Source organism: Neopelma chrysocephalum, unplaced genomic scaffold (assembly GCF_003984885.1).
Source record: "Neopelma chrysocephalum unplaced genomic scaffold, ASM398488v2 Primary Assembly neopelma1_97116, whole genome shotgun sequence".
NCBI classification, from domain to species: Eukaryota; Metazoa; Chordata; class Aves; order Passeriformes; family Pipridae; genus Neopelma; species Neopelma chrysocephalum.
Genome location: NW_020925758.1, coordinates 2,017,086 through 2,041,826, shown reverse-complemented (window position 1 = coordinate 2,041,826; position 24,741 = coordinate 2,017,086). Strand labels below are relative to the sequence as shown.

General features: G+C 43.7%; 1 protein-coding gene across 4 annotated transcripts in view; it reads left to right on the top strand.

The window, feature by feature from the left end:
* ST8SIA5 (ST8 alpha-N-acetyl-neuraminide alpha-2,8-sialyltransferase 5) overlaps positions 1-24,741 on the top strand; it is a 68,989-nt gene that overhangs the window by 7,797 nt on the left and 36,451 nt on the right. For 2 of the 4 annotated variants that reach the window (XM_027671665.1, XM_027671661.1), the window contains exon 2: positions 15,019-15,727. In XM_027671665.1, coding sequence (XP_027527466.1) covers positions 15,597-15,727 — 131 coding nt within the window. In that variant the 5' untranslated portion in view covers positions 15,019-15,596. Of the gene's footprint in view, positions 1-14,735; positions 14,836-15,018; positions 15,728-24,741 lie in introns of those variants that run through there. The other 2 variants (XM_027671663.1, XM_027671664.1) reach the window with 2 other exon arrangements.

Sequence of the window (24,741 nt, the reverse complement as noted above, 5' to 3'; positions counted from 1 at the left end):
GTTGAGCACTTCTCCATGTGCAGGGATGCTGGGTGGACATGCAGGAGCTGCAGTGCAGCACAGCTTTGCAGTAGGTGTGGTTCATAACCAGAGTGTTGTTCTAAAGGCTTTTAGTAGTGGAAGTGTCATGGACGAATCCTTCATCCACTCTACTAGATGAAATTTCATTTATCATCAGAGATCCTTGTTTTTTCAAGAGTTTATTCCTTTTCAGTTCCATGGCTGAAGACTTAAAAAATAAAGTTCACATCTTGTTAGTTTATTGTCATTTTGAGAACTCATTCTCTGAAGCCCAGGGTTATTATTTTGCCTGAGTCTTGCATTGTATAATAGGGAAGAGTTTGTGCCCTTCAGAGTGGCCTTAAATAGCAGTAGCACAAAGGAAAGCGATCAGATGCCATTAGCAGCCTTCTGCTGGATTAATGGCCAGCAAAATCTGGTGGAGATGCCTGAAGCTTTCTAGCATCACTGCTGTGACTTTGGACATAATTGCCCACGAGCAGCTACACAACATCCAGCTCGGTTACACAACATCCAGCTCAGCCACAGCACTCGCACGTCCCTCCCCACCAGCTTTCCCAGCTGAGGCAAACAGAGGCCGAGCCCTTCTCCTGAGGTGTCACAGGGTGAGGCAGCAGCTCTCCTCTGATCAAAATCCTCCATCTCCACATGGCTCTCGGGCTTTCTGTCCCAGCCACTTGAGTGAAACATCTTTATCCTCCTGCCTGCTTGGACGGGGTGGTTTTGTTGGAAAATCAGCCTGTGCTGTGCAAAAATAGAGAGATGTGACACTGTGCTGCCCAAAGATTTCAGCAGGGCTTGCTTGAGAATGCCACAAGTCACTTTTTCAGGCCATCATTTTGCAAACACTTTCAGCTGACAGAAGAGTCCAATCTTCTCACCCCTTCATCTCTATCTTCCTCTCTAGTATCCCTTCTTCTGTTTTTTTGGGGTCTGTTTGTGTGCTGGGAAGCTAACCTTTATAAATTGTTTTTCTTCTGGGTTTATTCTAAACTGGATTACCTCTCTGTTAATCATGAAAAACCCATGGCAACACTAATGCTGTGCAAGAGAAGGAGCAGGGCAAGGGCAGACACAGGTAGCTGAGAACAGGACAGGTGTGATTTTTCCATTTGTATTCCAGCTTAAGCCAGGTTGTGGTGCTTTTAAGGCTGCAGCTTCATGTTTTCTTCAGGCATTAAAACACCATTCTGTCCCAGCACACCATGAACTTTTCCATAAAATAATGTAGTCTGGAACACCTAGTTGGAAGTGCTTGAGAAAATCATATTTATTTTTTTTCTTTTTAATTAGGGCCTATTAGACCAGATGCTGCACTTTCATTAACCAGTTGCATGGATGTAGGAGAGTCAAGGAATACCCTATCCGTACACAAAATATAAAATAATTATATAATTCAGTCTCTCCCAAGTCAGGAGATGCTGTTTCACCCCAGGGTATCTTTCAAGCAAGTGCACAGACCAGGCTGCAGACGCAGAAAATGTGAGGGGAGGAGAAGAGGCCTTTGACAACCTCCCCAAGCTGGGAGGCAAAGGTCAGAGAGGGGAAGGGAGCTGTTGTACTTTGGATGTTCGGCTTGTCAGAATTTGTTTAGTGAAAAAACAGAAATGTTTCCCAAAGCTCCTTTCCCAGTCCCTGGGTACATCTGGTTTTTTTGTTGTTTTTTTTTTTTTTTCAGAAAATGAACTAAAATAACACAGGGGGGAAAATTTAACTCCCTAACATCAGACACAGGGAAGGAGTGATACCCACTTCTCTGTGTGAGGGGGGAATTGCCACCCTCTACCCACCCTGAAAGGGTTGAGATCAAAGAGGTTCCCAGCAGCATGATCAGGAGATGATGTTGCTGTGGAACCTCTGGAGAACAGGATCTGACCAGCTCCTGGGAATGCCTTACACCCAGCTCAGTGACCTCTATGTGATGTAGCTCATCTTTAACCCGAGCAGGATTTTGGGATGAAAACTGGGAGGAAATTGGGATGAAAACCCCGATTACCTTCCCTCTTACTTGTCACAGAGCATCTGTAAAAGACTGTAGCCCAAGCAAAATGAGTCAGGGACATGTGGGGTTTGAGATTCCAAGAGAGCCTTTCACAAGGCCTGAAACAGGAACGGGAGTAGGGAAAACACGACAACATCACTTGGGGCCAAGCAGGAACTCATCTGCACTAAAAAATGTCTCCTAAAGAAGGTAACCTCTCTTCTATGCTTGCTGCCAATTGTACTTGATTAATCAGGTTTCTGTGGGGGTGTTTTCCTTTGCTCCATTCCTAAGAGCTTATTTTTCCAAAAGTGATCTGAATCTTGTCGCAGGCAATTCGTCACCTCTGAGATCATGACTATTCCACAAAGCTGTGACATTTTGCCCTCAGAAACCAAGAAAATTCATGTGTTGAAAATCCATAAACACCTTTTTCAAGGCATCAGTCCCCCAAAGGTGCATTTGTTCTTTTTAAAGCAATTGCTGTGTGTTTGCCTCCCCACTAAAAGAGGTGGGGTGGGAGTTTGGCTGGAGTTTGATTCCTGTGAAGCTGATTGAAAGTTTTCCTGCTGGAGTCCATCAGGTATTTTCAAGCCAGGGAGCATTTACGTGCAACACACCTGTTTCCAATAGCTCCACCACCTCCACAAAGACAGCTGCAGCAGAAAGCCCTGTTCACTCTGGGGAAAGCACATTTTATAATAGCTTCCCATCCCCCAGCCAGATGGGAATCAAGCTGAGGCAGCTGCAGTCCAGGTCCCATGAGAAATACTACAAAAAGTGCAATTAAAATAATTAGTTAATGCCTTTTTATCCAGCATGGTAACAAATAGGGAAAAGAGCCTGAAATAGCTATTCTGTTTATCAGTCCAGCGTGATATTGGATGCTTCCCAGGGTTGCTGTAAGCTCTCCCTAGGGCTTTAAAAGCTTGTGGGTGCTCAGCCAGTTGCTGGATTAAGGATCTCTGTTACTGGTGGTGGCAGGGGTGGGTTAAAACCACTTGAGCAGTAGATTTTCCTGTGAGAACATAAAAAAAAAGAAAAAAAAAAAGAAAAAAACCAGAAAAGTGAGTCTGAATTGATAATAAAGTGATTTAGATTCTGCTCCCTCCCTTGGAAATCAAGATTGCCTCCCATTGATATCAGCATGTACTGGCTTAGGTTCTGATTAAGCAGAATTTGCCTGATGATTCAACTTTATGGGGGATGTACAAACAAAAAATACATGGCCAAATACGTCCCTGGCACAACTCAGTGAAATCTGGCATTTACCCAGTCACTGGCTGCTTGTTGTTTGAGGGTTTCTCTGCTACCCTTCAAATGGTGCAGCAAGTGAAGATTTCTTTGCAGGCATCCAAATTCCTTTTCCTGAAGTGTTCTTAGCAAATAAAGAAGTGCACCAGGAGCTCTGTCCCCAGCTAGCTGTATTTGTTATTGCCACAGCAGGTGTTATTTATTCTGTAGGCAAGTGACATGGCCAAAGGGTGAAACATAACCTAAAAACCAGGGAAGAGTCTCTTAATAGTCTCTAGATTCTTCAATTTCACTCTAAGACTTCTTCCAGGGGCTGAATTATGCAAACATGAGTATTTTTTTCATTTTATATTCCTGTCATCGCTCCCTGTCATCCCTGTGGGGTGACCTGGAGGTCAGGCATGTTAGTGAAGAGCATGAAAATAAGGAAATGTTGAATAATAAATGCTTCAGGTCATGCAAGCTGTCCCTATCTCCCACCTTCCTGGCAGATGATTACAGAATAGCCAAGCAGAGCAAGGTCTCAGTGGCTCACACAGTGGTTCTGGAGTGTTTGTACCCAGCCTGTGAATCTGTCAGTGCTCTTACCCTTTTCAGGGGTCATCAAAGGAGTTTTTGAAGCACAGAAAGCACTTTGCGTTGAGGCAGGAAGTTCCAAAAGCTACATGGCACGTAACTGGGCATTTCCTTTCAACAGCTTCAAATTATTTTCTTTTTGTTGCTTTTGAAATTCTTTCAGTTCTATGAGAAATGGTATTTTAAAGTACCTGATTTTCTTATGTTGTCTGGAAATGTAAATCCTGGCCTCTACGCATCCCAGACCATTTCTTAATGTTACTGGGGGGGGGGAAGAAATATCCCAGATTTGCCTTGTCTTCCTTCTGTCTGTGAGAGGAGGGTTAATAATAGAAGTGGGAAGAAGGGTTAGCAAAGGGGAGTGCTAGTCATGTGGACAGAATGCCAGCAGCAAAGCTGGCACATGTTGTTCCACTCGCATGAAAGTATGTTTTATTCATTTGCTGATGATCATCTACAGTAGCTATGAGAGAGAAATAAGAGGGCCAGAGTATAACCAGGTGAAATTCTGTGCCTTTGTCCCCCCTTCAGTGGTATAAAGCTGCAGGAAATGTGATTTTCTGTGACAACTTCACTTGATATAATATAGGCACTTTCCGGGGATTAAATATTAAGGGGAAAACAATCATAACCCAATTCTTTATGTTATTTACTTGACATCAACTTGTTTCCATGCTATTTTCACACTTGGCCCTCTTGCCATCACACCTGCAACTGTACTGGTCATCCCAAACTCCCATTACAGTCAGGAAAGACAAAGGCATTTTTAGGATGTGATTTGTTTGACACATCTTTGAGATACTTTGGGATTAAAAGAACTGTTTTCTCCATAGAGTGTGTTGACTAAATCTCAGCTAACTGCTTGGAGGATTTTGGTAGGTGTAGGCACATACATTGGTGGTGGGAGTCAAGTACATCTATGTTTAGTGCCATTAATACCAAGATTTCCTGGTTCCCATGAGCTGTGTATGATTTTGTCTGTCTTAACCAGATGATCCAGGGGAATGTCAAAGATGGAATTGCTTGGGGAAGTGAACCCTGTGCCCATTCAGACAGATCCTACTCTTGCACTCCTCAGAGTGACAAAATTATAGGTTAAAAGGCAGAGGAGGGGTTTTTTTGCCTTATGCAGTAATTGGAAAGTTGTCCTTGTTACTCCTGCAATACAGCTGAAAGGCTGAGAAATGCTATGATTGCTGTTTCAGAAATGAGGGAAGAGATGCTGAGGAGGGCAAAGATACTCGCCTGCACTGCATGTGGAGTGTGAGGTGAGCTGATGAAGTGGTAGATGACTCCACTCCACCATGCAGAAATCACAGCTCAAGTGCTGAAAGCAGCCACGCTGTTGCAGAAGCGTCTTTTTGCCTTCCCAAGCCAGCTTGGAAATCTCAGCACTGTGGTGCAGCTCTGCCTGCAGTCATGAAGAAAGCCTGGTAAAACACGGAGCTCTGAAACCAAACCCTCAGCTAACCAACAAATGGTAGAGCTCGTGTCCCCCCTTGAACAAGGATTAGGATGAACTTGGCTTTTGGAGTACTGGGAGAAAGTTTAAGGTATTATGTTAAAAAAAGGAGTGGATAGTTCTGCAAAAATAACAAAATTGTTGACAATTTTTTAATCAGAGCTCTTACATTTAACATTAGAAACCTATTAAAACCAACGGGGAATGAAGCACTTGGAGCTGTAGTTTGAAATTAACTGTAGTTTGAAATTATTAAACTGCAACTTTTTTGTAGCTCTGTAACTTTTCACTAGTTGCTGGGAAGATAATACTTTTAATAGGAACACGTTAAGTTCTGGAGCACAGGCATGCCACGATGGGAGAGTGGAGATTGCAAGGAAGGGCAGTGGTTATGAAACACAGAATTAATGGCTTTTTTGTGTATTTTAGGGAAAGGTGATGTGCTGGTTCCAGGCAGCAGCTGGTGAATTCAGGTGTAGGGCTGGTCAGAACTTGCAGGGATTTGCCAGGTGTGTGGCCCGGAGCAAGGTGTGTATTCCTGTGGAGCTGGTGACCATCCAGATTAGATCATGTGCCACAGCATGATGTTTGTTGTGAAAACACTGATTTTTGAAGTGCCAGCTAGTTCTGCTTCATCATCTGGAAGGAGTAATGCTGAGGAAAAAGGTTTGTCCTTCCTTTCCCCAGAGAAATGGACGCTCTGTGTGTAGACCTAAACTACAACTTCCTTGGATTGTCAAGGCAAAGCTGTAGTGGCATCCAAGGGGTGGGCATAGCACCTGAGCATGAGTTGTCTGAGGGAATTAGATGACTGTGCTGCGCTGTGCTGAAAGGCCCCATGTTTCCTATTGCTTTGTATTTGAAATGGTGAATTTTTTCAGCTGTGAAAAGTCAGTGGAAAACCTCTGCCTGTTGCAGTGTATTGTGAGGGATGTCCCCAGGCCTAAAGGAGGAAATTCAAGAGAAATTTGGGCTCTAGAAATCTGTAAATTAAAAAAGGGTAAGGGTCACTCTTCATATACCCTTTCCACCTCGCTTTTAATTTCTTTGCCTGTTAAAGCTTAGAGCAAAAGTTGAATCGTGTTATAATGACAGCATGCAACAGTATATATCCTCCCTAATCTCTTTGTCACAGTGGAAAAAAAAAAAAGTACAACTTAGTGTGATTATTGCCCCCGTTATTAAGCAAATATTTCGCCTGTGATTCCAATGGAGGTGAACTCACAGCACTGTTCTTGTTTGCCAGCTGCTTCCATAGACTGCAAGGACCCACAAACAGTCCCAGTTATGGTTTTTGTTGTAACATCAGGGAAGAGCTCTCCTTATCAATTAGCCAGTTCTTGGACCTGTGACACCTCCAGTGTAATCTGACACAGTGGTTTGTTTTGTGAAGTGCAGCATGGATTGCAAAGGAGGACTAGGAATACTGGACTGGGTGTTCCTGTGTCATCCACGTCCGTGAAATGGGAACCAAAATGACATCAAAAAATGAAGATCAAAAGTTCAGATGCAATATTTAGTTATAAATAGATGATGAAAAGAGCAATAAGTTCACGTAGGAATATCTTCATTGGTGAGTTTTCACTGTTGAATGTCTCAACACACTGAATCACATTTGAAAGTCATATGCAATGAAGAATAGTTTGGTGGTCTCTGAACCCAAACAACCATGGTTTTGCTGTGTTTGAGTCCCAGATTTGTCTTCCTCCTTTACCCAGGTCCAAAGCCTTGCTCTCTCACTGCCACTAGCTATTTTCTTGCTGCTGCTTGCTCATGTAGATATTATTTATTGTCATATGACAGAAACTAAAATTGCACTTCAGAAAATGCTTTACCAAGAGTAATTTGTTCCCAGCAAGACCTTTTAGCTACACATAACATGAAAGCATCAAAATACCAGGAGAACATTACAAAAATAAACTGCCCTGATGCTAAAATAAGCTTTAATTGATTGAGAATTGCACCGAGCCTGACAATCCGAACCATTTATTATTATTTTCCTTTCAAGCTTCAGCTACATGTGATTTAAAGTGACTGAATTATAGTTCCCACATACCTTCCTGCCCACAGTGCGTGCAAGAAAACCCACGCACAAATTTCTTTAGCTCCAGAGGAGCGGCTGGATACACCTGGAAGAAAATAAAAAAGCTGATTGAAAGTGAAGTTTAAATAAAGGTGATGGTGATGTGAACGTTCTGAAGGAAACACCCCAAAACCTAATCTAGCTAAATGCCATGCTGTGCTTCCCTCTCGTCAGAGGAGAGCTCTCCTGGGTATGTCTCTCCCTGACAGAGACATTTCCTTAATATCTGCTGGTAGAGCACTGGATCCTGTAGGCCAGATGCTGTTGCAACTCCCTGTGTTGGAGGTTGATGTTGGCTGTGGATAAACTACCATTCTGTCTTCCCCACTTTAGGTTCTTAAAGAAAAACCACAAGCAATTGACTGTACTCATCTGTTTAAATGAATAACCTGTTGCAGGCTCTCCAGCAAAAGGTCAACATGACTATGGAAGACTGTGGATAAATGTGAAATACTTTCTGTCTGATGGATAGGAGGCTGTACTAGCAGTCCTGTGCTAGAGAGAAGTGGGTGGCATATAGCAAATGTTATATCACAAAATCATAGAATCATAAAAATCATATAATCTCAGGATGGTTTGGGTTGAAAGGGACAATAAAGCTCACCCAGTCCCACTGCCTGCCATGGGCAGGGACACTTTCCACTGGACCAGGTTGCTCCAAGCCCCATCCAAGCTGGCCTTGGACACTTCCAGGGATGAGGTGGACCCATTTGCTCTGGGCAACCTGTGCCAGGGCCTCACCACCCTCATAGTCAAGAATTTCTTCCCAGTATCCCATCTAACCCTGCCCTCTGCCCATGTGAAGCCATTCCTCCTTTTCCTGTCGCTCCAGGCCCTTGTAAAAAGCTTCAGTTACGGGATTTCTTCCTGGCATTTTCTTGTGAAGGATATAAGAGTGGACAGTCATTCATTAGTGGTAACTAGTCATGCTTTCGAAAGTGTGTCAGCTGTGATTGTGGTATCTCTCATTGTGTGAGCAGGGAAGGTGCAGATCCCTGCCTTCAGCCTGGGAAGGGTTTTTAGGCTCATGCTGGGGCTCATGGGCAGCTGCAACTTCCCCAAACGCTCTGCCACATTCAGGTCAGACAATCCCCAGGCTTGACCCAAGCTTCAGCTGAGTTTAGGATCTCATTGTAAGTCCTCATTTGAATTATATGCCTAGACAACTCACTCGTGGCCAAAAGCTGAACAGGGATTTTCATCTAGCTCCCAAAATTTCAAGAGGAGGAAGATGCTTAAACACCTGTTTGTGGTCCTCCATCTCCCTGCCCATGTCAGCACTGCCTGTGATAGTGCTGTGATATTTATGTTTAGAGCCAGCAAACCTCGAGCTGCTGGTAGAGGTTAGGAGTGATCCAGGCCAAATCCACGGATGAGTTTCTCCACCTGTGTGTCCGTCTCTCCCCTTGGACTCCCAGGCTTGTTTGTCACCCAAATGGACTATGGTTGCCTTGGTTTTGCATCCCAGCACACGTTTGCAAGCTGAGCAAGTTGTATGCTGCCAAACACGACTTCTTAAATTGCAATTCCTGTTCTCTCCCAAGGGGGTTAATAAATCCCTCTCTCACCTTCCCTTCTTGCCTGCTTAAATTATGAATGCTGGTGGCAAGAAGTGGCTCTGCTAATGCCCAGCAGCAGTGTCCAGCTGTTCCAGGAATGGTCTTCATTTGTTGCCCTAATACAGATAATCAAGACCCAGGGATTCACGGCAGACCAAAGATCCAAAGGAAGGAATTTGAAAGGGTGTTTTGTTAACAGACATCTCTGTAGCCACATGCAGGTCAGACCAGACACTGTGCAGGACTTAAAAGTTGAATCCACACTGTCACAGGACGGGCAGAAAGATGTGCCTGATCACACTGCTGCAGGGATAGAGGTTTCTGTTCTTTGAGTTGGTTGTCCAGATTCCAGTGAGCATTTCCACAGTGACAGAAAAGCAAAATAATGTATGTTTCATGAAGAATGGGGATTTTTGAAGATCACAGAAACCAGATTTATTTTTTTTTTAATTTATAATTTTTGTCATGGGCTGAACTAAGCATGGGCTAGCATGGATTATTTGAAATATCATGATGTGTCTGAATATTGGCTTTGGGTAGAGGAATAACTCAGGTGAACAGGTAGACTACCCAAGACAACAGTGGTTGCTACAGTGTGTAGTTAGGAATGTTATCCGTGCTGTAGGAGGACATCATGAGGAAGGGTTCAAAAACTGAGTGTCTGAGCTGCTTGAAAGGTCATGTGAACCAAAGCTGATGGTTAATTCAAGAGGAATATAATTAATTCCTTCGAATACAAAATCAATGCAGAACCGAGATAAAAAGGCAAAGGTAACTTTTCTTAAATAATTTTCCATAATAGTTCTCTTCTACATCTTGATTATAAGTGTAGTGTAAAATTTTTGAAGTATTTAATTAGCTGATTAATCAGAGGGATAGTTTCTTTTTCATATTTACCCCCATTCTAATTAGTGCTACTCACTGAAAAAGCAAAACTTATTCCAAAATCTGCTACATTGTCCCTGCAAATTAACCTTTGTCTCTGCAAATGACTTCATATGCCACACTAGAGATTTTTTTAAATATCTCAGATTAACGTTTTTATTTTTGCTGTAAAATGCATTGTTAAAGCAGTGAAATAATTATTCATTGTGGTTTTCGGCATTAGATAATGTATGATCCTTGTTCTGAAAACGGGAAATATTTGTTCATTGTGGTGTTAATGCTGGAATGTTTTCATCAAAAAGAAGTATCAAACTTTCAACTACCATTAAACTCGTAAAGTGGGTGCCACTGATTCCAGCACTTTCCAGGCTTTCAATGGAGGGTTTTAAACAGGGTGTTGATGAGCTAGGTGGGAGTTATGACTTGCTTGGGATAGAGGCAGGATCATGTTCCTACTCTGAGAGCAACTGTTGGCCATGGAAACCCTTGGACTCCTCTGTGGTTCTACCAACATCTCAGTCCTCTTGATTTGGTGCTAAATCCAGGGCTCCCATGCAGTGCTCCAAAATCAAAGTAATGCTTTTAGCAGATGATTCCTGTAAACGAAATTTCATCCTGTGCCTTTTTTCCTGCAGAGACCATGAGCTTCCACTGTCCTCAGCTATTTGCAGGGTTGCTGTTGTGAGCCTGAACAGGGTCGTAACAACCACACTAAACTTCCTGTATTTTGTAGGAATCTGGAAATGCCCCTGGGAAAGCAAAGCTCTCCCTAGTGCTGAGCCCAGCTTAGTTTTGCACTTGGCTACATGTTTTAGCAAAGGAACTGTTAATAGTAAATGTACAGCACTACAGCCATGGAAGCCTCTGCATCAGAGCTCCCTACCAGTGAGAGGAAGATGACATTCCTTTGGGGAGGACTTCATTCCTTTTCCACAAAGGGATTGTGTCAGCAGCGTAAAAAAAAGGGATATTTTATGCACGGGGACATTTTTCCCCCTATATGACCCATAATTGGAAAGAAACTGGCCGTGATTCAATAGATGATGCAATGTATATCCAGTGTACAGACCATATGTTATCTTCAGGACACTTCCTCTAATTCAGGCACCTCCACAGGTAGCAAGCAGCCTGGTGCCAAATTAGCTGTTGTCATCTCCTTGTGGCTTAACCCAGCTCAGAAGGAAATAAATATTTACATCCTAGCTGAATCCTTTCATCTGCCTTCAATATCTCAGTTTAAGACATATGGATTTGTGGCAGTGATGGGGGACTAGACGTTGTGTTAAGCACTAGATTATGCTAATAAATTCATGGTTTATATCTGCAAAAGAATTAATATTGATAAGCATATGTTTATGAGTTTCATATTCAGCAGAACCTTCTAGTCATATACCTATGTGCCAGCTCTTTGCAAAGTCAGGGATCTAGCAGTTTACACAAACATTGTAGAAACCGTAAATAGACATGATTTAATTCTAATTTAGGGGGGAAAATGAGATGTGAAAAATGCTCTACTCTGAACCATTTACAGCCTGTAGTATTCTGCTATACTGGGTGTGAAGTTCTTTAGTCAGTGATGAAAAGGAGAGCGACTGAGCACGCAGGGAGAGAAAAAACCCTGATGGGGAATGTGAAGCATGTTTTGTTTTACTCTGAACCCGTACAATACTGTGAGTTTAACATGTCCAGTTATGTATTCTGTGAGCTAAACTACCAGGAGACAGATTCTGATATCCCAAGCACTAAGTGCCCTTGCTTTCAGCTGAAATTAGAATGCATGATCAGTCAAACACTAATTCAAACGACAGGTTCAGTGAAAGGTACTTAAAAGAATTCCCAATCAGACCTGCCTATCAGAAATGAATTTTTCTGATTCATTTTCATTAAAAAACAAACTACAGCTTGGTTTAAGGGCTGTGCATTGGCCTTTCAGTAGAGAGATAGAGATGAGATGTGCTTATTCCCCACCCAGGAGAAGTAGAGTCTGACTCCTAGCAGGTTTTGCCCTTTGTCCAATTCATCTTTCCGTGTGTAGAGCTCCAGTAACATGGCCTTGGTTTCTTTGTCTTTAAGATTTAATATTAAGTTCTTTTCAAAAGAAAAGCTGTGATCTGCTTCATTAGGACTGAAGAGAAAATGATGAACTCCCATGGGAGGTATCACTGTAAGGAGCATGTTTGTGTTTGTGCTAGAGGACTCAGAGTCCCCCTGCTCAGGCTGGAGGAGTTTCTTGTGACAGATTATCTCTGATGATATTTAGCAAGCAGCTCACATGCAACAAATAAAGGCCAGACACGTGTAAGACTGAGTGCTTCTGGCAGCTTCATATTAAGCGAGGCTATGAGCGCTTCCATTTTGCCACATTTGCTTTAGCCTCTGAAATCTGTGCTCCATCGACCAATATGGGAGTACCCTTTCTGACCTTGTGTCTGTCATTCTGGAAGTGTTGAAAAATCGTGTAGATGTGGCACTTGAGGACACGGGTTGTTAGTGCACCTGGCAGTGATCGGGGGATGGTTGGATTTGATGCTCTTGGAGGTGTTTTCCAACCCTTCTCAAAATCTGGAGGGGGGGAGGGATCTTTTGTTGCCTGTTGCTTGCTTAGGTGCAGGGTGTAAAATCATTTTAAAAAAATAATTTTTTCTCTTCAGAGGCCTGATGCTTTCAAGGAGGCCTGTAGCTGACAAGTCAAACTCTCCAAGGGCCCTGGGAATGAGTGCTGACATTGCTCATTCAGCCCTTCTGCACGAACCACATGACTGTTTCACTCACAACAAATGTTGCAGGCAACCTTGAGCACCGTTTGAAAAATTGTCAATAGGCATCCTATTCCTTTATGCTGGCACAGAGCTGCTCTGCTTCCAGTCCTGCAGTGCTGTTGTCGTGCTGGGCTGAAGGCAGCAAACAGATTTCTTTTCCATGTGACATCAGGAACGATGTCTGTGTGAGATCTGGCACAGAAAACCCTTCACACTTATAATAGATAACGCTTTGTACTTTGCTTTTTGCTTTAGGTCTGCAGCTCTCCTGCTTCCAGGCCTCTCAGGTGCTGTGTCCTCTTGCCAGCTGTGACACAGCAGAGAACGATGAGAGGACTCAGAGAGTCAAAGACTGACAGAGTACATGGGCTGTTTTCTGCAGCCCAGGCTGGCTGTCAGTCCAGGAGAAAGAGTGGCTGCTTGGCTCAGGAATTTGGTGCACTACAGCAGAGATGTCAAGAAAAAATCCCTTTGGATAGAGAGGAATAAAGGAGGAAATGCTCAGAGTGTTTTCACCAAAACCTAGGTGATATAAGAATCTGCAAAACAGGCATTACACCCATAGGAGGTCACAAAAAGCCAAATTCTACTCTCTGATACTTTGCTCTTATTGCAAAATAACTCCTGGAGCAACTGAGGAAAATTTCTCTGAGAGGACTTTCAAAGCTCCAAGTAAAAATCAAACAATTCAAAGCATTAAGTTCCTTTTTCTTCACATCTGACCTTACTGGCCTTGTCTCTCAGCTTCTCCATACAAATCTGCCTGTACAGAGTCTTGTGGAGTCTCAGGCTGAGATTCTGATGGCTGTTTCTGATTTCCTGTTTCTTAGAATTGTATATGGTTAGATCCCTCTAAATGGTACAGTTTCCATATGGAAACAGTCTCTTATTATATGGGCTTACATTAACTGATCGTTAAAAGAGACATATTTGGCCCTAGAGATGATGACTTTGACAACAGGGAATCAAACTGGTTCTGCTGTTTAATTTGCAGTCCCCTGGTATGTGTATTATTCCCAGTACAGTACAAATGAGTGCATCCAACTCAGTTATTTTTCTAACCTAAATACTGGTTTTCTTTCCTTGGTTTTGCAAGACCCTGAACAACAAAATGGTAGGAGAGTGTTTCCAAGGAGGTATCAGTGTGTCCTTGCCCTCTACTTCTGCTTTTGCCTTTGTATCCATCACTGGCCACTGCCAGGGACAAGGCTCTGGGCTGGATAAACTCTGATCTGAGCCGGGATCATCACTCTTTTTATACACACAGGTGATAATTGAAGCATTTAGCAGGGTTCAGAAATAGAGGTGTGGGAGCTGTGAGAGGGACTGAAGAAGGACATCTCAGGGGCTGGATCCCTACAACTTCTCTGCAAAGTCAGGGATGTCTAAAGGACTGGTCTCCTGCCTGCAGGAGTTCAGGGTGACCAGGTTCCTACCTTAAACACTGGCGTTGTTTTCATTGCTAAAATTAGGTAAGGCAAAGCCTGCTTTAGCCACTGATTGTCTCACCTAGATTGCCGTAGCCCTGGCTTCAGGATCTGGGTTGAAATGGTTGCACAGAGTTACCTTTGGCCCTCCTTCCCATGCAGTACCAGTTACAGCTGAAACAAAGTCCATGAACAATCTCTGTTTGCTGTTTCACACAGCTGGGCTGCTGGCACACTACAGCGCTTTGCATATGCTGATTTAACTGTTGGAAAATTTATTCACACAAAGATCTTCCTATTCTCTTACTCAAAGGATTTCTCCCCCCCCCCCCCCCATTTTGTTGTCAAAACCCTTTTCCCATCTGTTATTGGGGCAAAACCACCTCCTAGTCTGGAAGTTTCATTCATGGGTAAACCTTTTTGCTGGGACTTGTTTTAAGAAGCCAAGGGTCGGGGGCAGATTATGCTCCCGGTGAAATGAGCAACAAAACTCCCATTGATTTCCCCGTGAGCTGAATGGAGCCTCTCCTGACAATGGGGAGATTTTTAGAGGAGTTACGATGGCCGTGGACGAGGTCTTGTTGCTTTGCCCTCTCAAAAGGGAACTGTTCCTGGTGGAGGAACAATTAGAATATTTGTCTCTTTAAATGAATGGTTCTCAGAGCCCACACTGAGAGGCAGGCTCCCTCTCTGCGGCTGTGAGGCTACTCAGAGCCTCCAATAAATCAGCATGCAGGAGCTGAGAGCTCTGTCCTTGAAGGGATGCACAGTGACCTTGCTTGTGCTTACTCTAGAGGAATAACCAGGGGAAAGAGAGGAGCCCAAATAGTGAGTGGTGTATGACTGAAGGCACTGCATGCCGCATGCAAATGCTACGGCAGGGACGGCAGGCTGCTGCACAGAATGCAGCTTTCCTGACATTCCTGATAGCCTGAACAGATTGCTGCTGCTGATGCCTTTTCCTTTTCTTTGTTTCTTTTTTTTTTTCCCTCTTTTTTTTTTTTTTTGCAGGGCACTGAATGAAACCCTCATGATTGTTACATGCTTGTTCAATAATAGCACGCCCCAGTCACGTCTCCTTGCGAGCACATTTTGTTGGAATCACTGAGCAGAAGCGGAGAAGAGCTGACGACTATGTGTTTCCAACGCAGGTTGCCGGAGCCCCGTGCTTGCCATTGGCTGCAGTTTTCTGGTTTATTTGCAGCTTCCCCCATCTGGAATATGAAAATGGGATTGAAGTAGATAATTGCTAGCAGCGGGTTTTCAAGAGAGGCTTAGAGGGAACAGAATGCCTCTCTCACAGCATAAGCTGCCTGCGCTGGAAGAGCTCTGAGAGATGATTTTAGATGTTACCCACGTCTGAATCTCCTGGAAACTTTACCATGGAAGCAAGCCATTACGCACACTCCTGGAGCTAACATCCAAAAGGGGCAAGGAAGGGGCAGCAGGGCCAAACAATGGGATACCTTGTCCTTGGATTGCTCACAGAAAAGCCAGCGAGCTTTCCCCTCCGCTTCCCAGCAAGAAGGGCATGAAGGCGGCAATGAACTGATTTTTACCCAGTGGAGCTCCAGTGGCTTTTAGGAAGGATGGGATACACTGACCCTTCGTCAAGCCGGGATTTGCTGGGAAACAGAACTTTGTTCTTCATATTCATCTGCGCCTTTGCTGTGGTCACCTTGCTGCAGCAGATCCTCTATGGGAGAAACTATCTCAAAAGGTAAGGGGGGATTTCGGGGAACGGGAAAAGTTGTCCGATCGGACTGGTGGGAGCTACAGAGCTCCAGCCAAACCATTATAACAGTTCAAACCACTTCTCGGTGTTGTGCTGACAACATTAACACCTTATCTGGGAAAGTGCATCTGGCACCTGTAATGTCTTAGATTATGAATGCTGGAGAACATCAGGCAGAATACAGTGTTTTGTGAGTTTCTTAGGTTGTGTTTTAATCCTCAGCTGTCACAAAAATATAGGTTGCATTTACCTTAAAGTGACTTGCACCACTTGAGTGTTTGCTCCTGATCAGACCCTGCCTTATAGGATTCCCACTCTGTGTAAGTTCTGGCTGAAATACCTCGGGGGGGTTGAGTTAAGGTAGCATGCTCATTGCTTAGATTTTAATGTCTTTAGAAACAAACATGCAGATGCAATTCCTAAAGTCAAAGTGGCAATATTACTCTCGCAAATAACTGAGGGAGCACTTTTTTTTCTCACTGTTTTGTTCCCATGAACTGCTGCTGAGACTGCCCTGCTGTAGAGCACATCAGTCCTTCGTCTGAAAATGTTACTGCTCTTTTCACAGCAAACACCAGTGGGGATCTCTAAGTGTCTAACCTTGACCCATGCAGAGTTTATTTTACTTAAATCTAGTTTGAGGAGTTACAGCTTGTACGATTTTATGAAGAGGAATGTGTATCTTTCATGCTTTGAGGTAAGTGGGTTTCAGTAATATAGGCAGCTGCTGTGGAATTTTTTACTGGAATTAAGCTGCATTCTGCCAGAAGAGATCAATGGTTTGGTTCTTGCCTTGTTTGCAACCCGTGTAGTTGTTTGCTTGCCAAGAGCAAGCAAAATGCTGGCAAATCAGCAAACGTTTCTTTCTGGGAGGGAAAAACAAGCATGATATTAATATGTATTGACAGGAGTGTTGTTTATGCACAGAGAAACTTGTGTGCCTTGCACAGCCCCCCTGACTGGGGACTCTGCCTGCTTTTTGGGCACCTCAGTTCCAGAAAGATGTGACTTTCTCATTTGGAAGGAGCAAGAATGAGCAGAGGTGTAGAAAACACGTTTGTTTGGCTTGGAGAAAAAGGAGGGGAGTTATCATATCTGCCTTGAAATACTCAAACTATTTCTGACAAGAGGAAGGTAATAAATACATGTCTGTAAAGACTGACGACATAATAAGAAGTCATAGGCTTAGACTGTAGCAGCAAAGATTTGAATTTAACCAGATGGAAAACTTTTAAAGAAAAAGGTTATCTAAGGAGGTATAAAATCTCCATCTTTGGGGGCTTCAGGAACCTGGTAGATAGACAGAGGTAGTACCAAGCTGCCTTGGTGTTGAGGGTGTGACTTTGTGGCCAGTTGAGGTCTCATCTTGCATTATTTTCTCAGTTTTTCCCATTTGTGCTGGAGGCCTGGCAGTCCTACCAATCCTTGTTTTTCTAACTCAAGTGACTAAAACAGGATCAGAGCAACGAGAAATAAATCCCAAGCATAAACTGAAATGAAAAATGGTAAAGATAAAATGATGAGAAGATGCAACCAAAACTCTTCCAGTGAGTGATCTCTGTGGCCTGTCTCTGTCCTGCCTCGTGCCCTGGGAGCCTCTGCTGTCATCATCAGGGAATGAAAAAAGACTGATGTCCAATTCCCAGAGCTGAAAGGAGAAAGTCTGGTTCTGAGCCCTCTACCATCAAAGGGGCTCAAGCAGGGACATGTGCATGCATTTTGTCACTTGGACTGGAAAACACTCTTTATTTATTTATTTATTTATTTTATTGCTTATTTATTTATAATTCCAACTTGTAATTACTTGTTTCTTTTCCTTTTTTCTATTTTTTTTTTTTTAAATCATGTGAAAGAGTCTCAAAGAGGGCTCCCCCCTCCCCTCATTCAGAGCAGGGAAAAAGCACTTCAGCTCCTATCTGCTGGGAAATGGCAGCTCCCATCTTTCATGGAAATCAGAATGCAGGACATGGCAGCCTCAGACTGCCAGTTATTGACGACAGAAAGGTGATTTATGTAGCAACCTGCATTGTTGCCATAAGATTATCATGAAGTTACTTTTTTCAGTTTTCCTTTCCCTCTCTCAATCTTAACGCCCTGAAGTACCTTCTGGTGACCATTCCCAGGCAGTCTGACTCCATCCTGCTCTGTGCAGGGGTAGCTGTAAGCTCTAATTCCTCTTTTATTTCACAAACCTCTGGTGTTAAGTCCCGTCCTAGAGGCTAATGCTGGCTGTGAGGTTCCTTGGACAGGTTATAACTGGTCCCTCAGGGACCACGGTGGAGCTGGTGGTTCTGGAGAGGATCCTTGCAGAGCTGAAGTGGGATATTTATATCTCTGGTGCCACTTGCCAAGCTGGAGCTTGGGGACGCTGCCTAAACCTGCAGCCATTTACTTGCTGGGATTCCACGTGCTGCTTGTTTGGTGATGGCCTTTACCTGCATCCCAACACCTGCAACAGCAACAGGCCCCTGGGCCTCTTCCCAAGGCAGCAGGAAGAAATTCCCCAGTGCGTTTAGAGAAACCTGAAAGTTGCCCTGAACTGCTACTCCAGTAAATGTAAAACGCTTTTTAAGTCTAAATATGACAACGGGGTAGCTCTTTTCTCTGCAAGAAGATGGTGGAAACTGGCAAAGGCCAGCAAAGCAGGGGGCATCTGACCTAAAGCAAGCAGCTTGGGCACAGTGCAGGGCACAGCATAGGCTCAGGACTGGTCCCAGAAAGCAGAGTGGAGAAAGACATCCTTTTCTGGGAGGAAGACGGGAAAGCTGGCTGTAAGCTGTGCCACGCCAGATGCCCTTAAAAGCAGGGAATGGGCTGGTTTGATCGCCACAAAATCCCACCTGAGGCTGTCCATAGAGGTTCCCTGGAGGGTCATGGTCTGTGTTTGGCCATGGCCATGTTCCCAAAGCATCTGTGGGGGTGGCAGGACTGCAGAAAGGAGAGGAAATAAGCTCTGCTCAGTGAAATTTGATAAGGGGCCCAGCCTCTGGTCAAGTCCTCTCTTTCCCCTTACGAGATACTGATGAGCTCCTGGCATTGCTTGAAGAAGGGGAGGTTGCAGAGATTGAATTTCTGGGCATTCACACCTTTTCCACCCACCGTGTAATGTTCTCTGTTCCTTCCTTTGCTGTTTTATAAAGGGGTCACTGGAAAGCAGAATCCTGCCCACCTTTTTTTTTTGGCCCTTTTTTGGTTTTCCCCAAAGTGGGATGGACGTGGGTGCTTCCACCAGGGCCAATGCCTCATCCCTGTAGTGGCAGCTGAAGTCCTAACAAGAGAGAGAAAAACTGCAAGCTGGAGAATGACATCGGGGAGCTCTGGTCCCTGTAGCTTCTGATCCCAAGTAAAAAAAGGATGATGAAATGAGATATAATTAAGGGACTTTAATACGGATCTCTGGGGTAATTATTTTTATTTTAGGATTAATGTGATGATTAAAAATCCGCTGCATTGATCTGCTAAAGTGGGTTAAATGCTGTGGACTTCTGCTTAAATCCAGAGCTGCCTCTTGCTTTTGTATTGACTCCTCTTTCCAGTGCTCGCCTTTCAGCTGAATTTTCTTTTGAATCAGATGCTCAGCTGAGGGCTGGCCTTTTTTTGTCAGGTCTTGTTTGGCCGGCAGGGACTAATCCTGGATTACATCAGGAAACTGCCACTACAGTAAAAAAATGTTGAAATCTGTCTTCATCTCCCAACCTGTAGCATGGGAGACATCAATAGAACAGTCCTTCCCTTTGGCAAGGGAAAAATATCAGAGCAATATTTTTCTATATGCCAATACTCTATTGGCAGGAAATTCACTAAATTCTGGGTGTTTTACCAGCCTGACTTCTCTAAAGGGTGAGTGTTAGAGTGTTAGCTGAAGAAGGGAAACTGTACCTTTAAAACCACTTTTTTTTTTTTCCAGCCAAGTGAGGAGAACACATTTTCAAAACTTTTAAAGACTCTAAACAAAGATTACCCTGGGGCCTGCCAGAGGGGGTACATACAATATCTCTAAGAATCACACAGCAAGAAGCAAAAAACCTTCCCATGCAGGCAGCCTGCATTGTTTGAAAGCTTTATATCTTTCAAATGAGAATAAAACATCGCTCTTAGGTCTGTGTGTGCCCTAATTAATATCAGAGTCTCATGACTTGGGGTAATACCACCGTTTTTGTACATCTGAAGCAGTTTTTATTCAACAGTTGCAAATCAATTCCTAGACATCCTTACCGCTTTCCTTACCACATGAGAAAGATAGCTTATGATAATTTTTTGCACTGTATCGGTAAATAAGGAATAAACACACAGAATAAACCTACAGAAAACAAACCTGGACTACACCTCGAGAGATCATTTGTCCTGTACCACGAGATCATGTTGTACTTATATCAGCAGCAGCAGGAGTTGCAGAGGCTGCATGTGCCCTGAGTTGTATTTTGTCCTAAACTGGTTGTTTGAGGAACTACAGCCAACTAAGGTCAGCTGAGAGCTCCTGCCCCATTCCTGCCCTGTGCTCCTCTGGACTGTTCATAACACCCTGCAGAGGTGTTAACCGTAACCTGAGACCACCTATCTTGATGTAAAAAGTCTCTTTTCATTGAAATATTTTCCCCAGGAGGCGTAAGCTGAAGGTCACCTACTGAGTCATCTCTGTGGTCATGTAGCTCTGTGCCTCCAGTTCTAACCAGAGGGAAATGCTATGCCAGAGAAATGACATGTATCCTGTGAGTCACCTTGATGAATCCCTCACAAAGCTGCAGAGCGGGTCTTGATTTTGGGTGGGTTTTTTTCAGAGAACAGCATTGCAAACTTCAGGACAAAGCAAAGTCTTGAAACTATACACAATACGAAAAATATGTGTATTTATGGGATATGGCCATCTTCTTAAAGTGACTGTGTCTAATCTGGCATAGCAGGAGAAGCTGAGAATCCAGCCATGCTGATCTTTCTACAGGGTATTTCCAAGGGCATTTCAAGGGGATGAGGACTGGGGTGCAGGCATCCCTGTTGTGCCTAACTAACCTGGCAAAGACAAGGAGGTGAATCACCTCCCCAAGAGGTCAGAGGAGCTCTGGAGCCTGTACTGGGGATCACAGGATCAGGGGAGAGATGGCAATGGGATGGAAGGGGCAGAACCAGCAGGGAGCTGATAAACTCAGCAGCCTGAGAAGTCATAGAATGACAGAACCACAGAAAGGTTGGGATTGGAAGGGACCTTAAAGACCATCTCATTCCAGCTCCCTGCCATGGACAAGGACACCTTCCACTAGACCACGTTGTTCAGAGCCCCATCCAACTTGGCTTTAAATACTTCCAAGAGTGTGGTATCTACAACTTCTCTAGGCGCTCTGTTCCAGTGCCTCACCACCCTCACAGCAAAGAGTTTTTTCCTAATATCTAATCTAACCCTGCCCTCTGTCTGTGTAAAGCCATTCTACCTTGTCCTGTCACTCCATACTCTCGTAATAATGTTTCTCTCTCTTTTTTGTCAGCTCCCTTCAGGTGCTGGAAGGCCACAATTAGGTCACTCTGAAGCCTTCTCTTCTTCAGGCTGAACAAACCCAATTCTCTCAGTTTCTCCTCACAGCAGAGCTGCTCCATCCCTCTGATCATTTTGGTGCCTCCCCTGGACTTGCTCCAGTAGGTCCATGTCCTTCCTGTGCTGAGACCCCAGAGCTGGATGCAGTCACCCTCCCACTGGCCATCCCATTCCTATTCTCATTGCTGCTGTTGGTTGCTTTAGGCAATGCTCCTGAAAACAAAGTCTTCCCTTCTGCTACTTAGAAGGGGGAGTTTTTGACCCAGAATTTTAATCTGCTTTTAAAGGAAAGCATCAAGTGAATTTTCAGTACCAGAGTGTGAGGGTATGTTATTTCCTCTCTTGTACTCCCTGGCAGTGGTCCCTATGGCCCTGATGCAGCAAATAGACAGGGTTTGTGCCCCTGCTTCCTCTAGACCTGCCATACTTCCAGCACTGTTATGTTTCAGCTCTGCTTTTAAGATGGCAAAACCACTCTGTATGACAAAGTAGTGGTTCAGTTTTACCAATGCCCATCATTCAACACCCTCTCATCCAAAGTGGTTTTAACCCCTCTGACATTTCTGTTAAAAACATCTCTGTTATAACCTACCTTGTTTTATGCTGTTTTGAAGAGAATCACCTTCTTGGCCTCTATGTGTGTGAGCAGGTACAAGGTTCAGTCTTGCCTCCCTTTGTAGGAAACCAAACCCGGAGCCCAGCGATCTTATTTTGGGTTGTGCTACACCCTAGTCCCCCACAGCCCCAGCTGAGAGGGATCACATCCTTGACCACTGACCAGTGTTGCTGACCTGGTCATTTGGTCTTCTATTTTTGACCTGATTGGAGATTCCTGATGGTTCTTACACTTGCTGGATTTGGTTCAGACATAATCACTGTGCAAGGCTTTGTATTTTCTTACTTTTTGCTGTGCCTCATTCTTACCCTTGATTGCTTTTTCATTTCATTTCTCAATTTTTAATTCAAGTGTATTCATTCCTCAGCAGTCCACGCCTCCCTCAGGCAAATTGTGGACTTAACCTCTTATTTCTTTGAGACATCTTTGCCCTCTGTTGCTTGCATACATTTTGCTTTTTCATCAGCCCTGCAGATAGTCACTGTCCTTCCATGTCCTTTTTATTCAGTCGGTTTTATGCTTTAGTTCTCTTGAGGAAAACCTTAAAAGCAGCCTCTGTCACTGGCATGGCATTTTCCATCAGAATAAATAAGCCAAAGCTAGGCTTTTCACAGTCCTAGCTGAACATCTTAGATCATCAATAGTTTTGAGGGCTTGCTAAGTGGTAGGAGGAGATTGTACCATCCACTTCAGTGCATGGAGAGAGGGAGCATTACCTACTCCTGTGCCTGGTACTGGGTACACAGTCGTTGACTCTAAATGGCATTTTCTTCATTGTTTTCAGCATGAATCCTCAGGGCAGGGTAGGGACACTTGACCTGATGCTAAGTATATTGGTACTTGAGATGTAAAGCAATTAGTTTAGTCAGATCTCTAGTGCTGTGGTGAGATTGCTTGTGGTACTCAGCCTGCATCAGGCATCTTTGCAGTGAGATACCATCTCAAATGTCAAAAATTGCTGGTATCTGAAAACATTTGCAAGTCTCTGTGCTTGGGGCTTGACAGTTCGTTGTTTTTTTTTTCCTTGAAAATAACGTGCCTCACCATCAATTCTCTCTGTTGTGGGGTTTGTGCTGCCCCTGAGTATTACAAACAATAATATTTTAATTATGTAATATTTTATTACAAATAAAATTTATAAAGATTATCCATTACTCCTTAGACATTTATCTTCCAGCCACAGATGAGAGAAGGTAAGACTGCATTGCTTTGAAAGGCATCTTTTGATGTTCTTGGTGTCCTAGTCAACATTTCATCCCCTGTAAGCCCTCTAGTTGAATGTCGTGTTGCATCTGTTTTATCCTTCCTGGGAAGTGATTTTGGACCGAGTTTTTCAGACATTGCATGTAAGTATCTAAAGCAAGACTTAACCCAAATGAGAAATGTGATACATGAAACAAAACCTTTTTCTGTCTAATAATGGTTATAATCCAGAAGCTTCCCACCTATGTTTTCAGTTTTGCTTTTTGCACTAGTCAAAATATACTCCTCCACCACTTTAATACTATTATTTCCCTCTAACACATAGAGCCAGACTTGTCCCTGCTATAATAATGTAAGGCCAAGTGTGTGGTGTAACCAGGTGTGCTCATTTCCCACATCCTCCATCCGTATTTTGTTTTTCATGGGACCCATATTATTTCATTTCTTCCTTCTGCTGTGAATATACCATTCCTGCTCTTCCATGTGTTTTCATACATTTTCCAAACCTTTTAATAATCTTATCCCAGCAAGATGGCAAGTGATCAGCTCAGTAATTACCCACTGTCAGTCAACTTGCAAAGCTGTAGGTCACCGAGACAAAGATTGATCTCTATTAGTGGAGCAACTAGAAGGATGCATGTACCCACACTAACACTTGCATTTTGCTAATTTTACTGGAGAAATAACTATTTTTCTAGACCAGACTGGTCAGATTCGATGCTGCTTCCACCAGATGCAAATGTTAGTTTTCATATGGACTCACATAAAAAGGACAGCATCCTGCTCAAGGACATGAGTTGGCCCCAGAAATGTTTTACTTCTTTGTGCCCTGCCTGGTAGGGTTGTGCCCATGCATTCCCAACTGAAAGAAGCCAGTGGACACATGGTATTTTTCTGGTATTATATAGCACAGGTGAATTGGACCTGGACTGCTACAGGCAGATTTATGTTTCTTTCATCTGTGCTGTGTCTTTCTAGACAGCTGTGCCTTGAATATTTATTTCAAAATGGATTGGGGTGTTTGAAGTGATATTAAATTGTTCAGGTTAGCATTTGCCTTGTCCTTGTCATCTGACTTCATTGTCTTCAGGGACTGAGCCTGGCCCTTTTTTCAGGAAAGAGGTTTTGGACACAGAGGCTAATCTGACTGGACTCTGCTGGGCTGGGTTTGATCTCAGTGTCTCACTGTTACCTCATGGTAACTTTACTCCCTTTGAGCACCTCTGAGGTCTTTTCAAGTGCAGTGTAAATAAACTTGCTGTTTCTGGCCTGTGCAAAATAAAAAGAGACCCTTGTTTTTAATCCAAATCTCCTCTTACTGTTATCTCTGCTGGCTGCTATGCTTGTCTTCACTTGTGCAGCAGTCTGTCACCCTGGAGATTCCTGATGTTCCCCTTACCCAACCTCCTCTTACTCTCTGATCCATTTTAGCGAGTGTTTTCAATCACTTTCATCTGCAGGTCACTCATGCATACCACTGTTTTCGTTTTATTTTCCGTACACCCTGTGGACAACGGTGAGTCATAGTTTCCTTATTTTGCAGAAAGAAGGAATTGGATCTCTGGCAAGATTAACCATCTGACTTTCCAACACCTCTGTGACATCCCTGTTAATAGGATGGGGGGCATCACTTTCCGTTTTCAAAGAGAGTAGCAT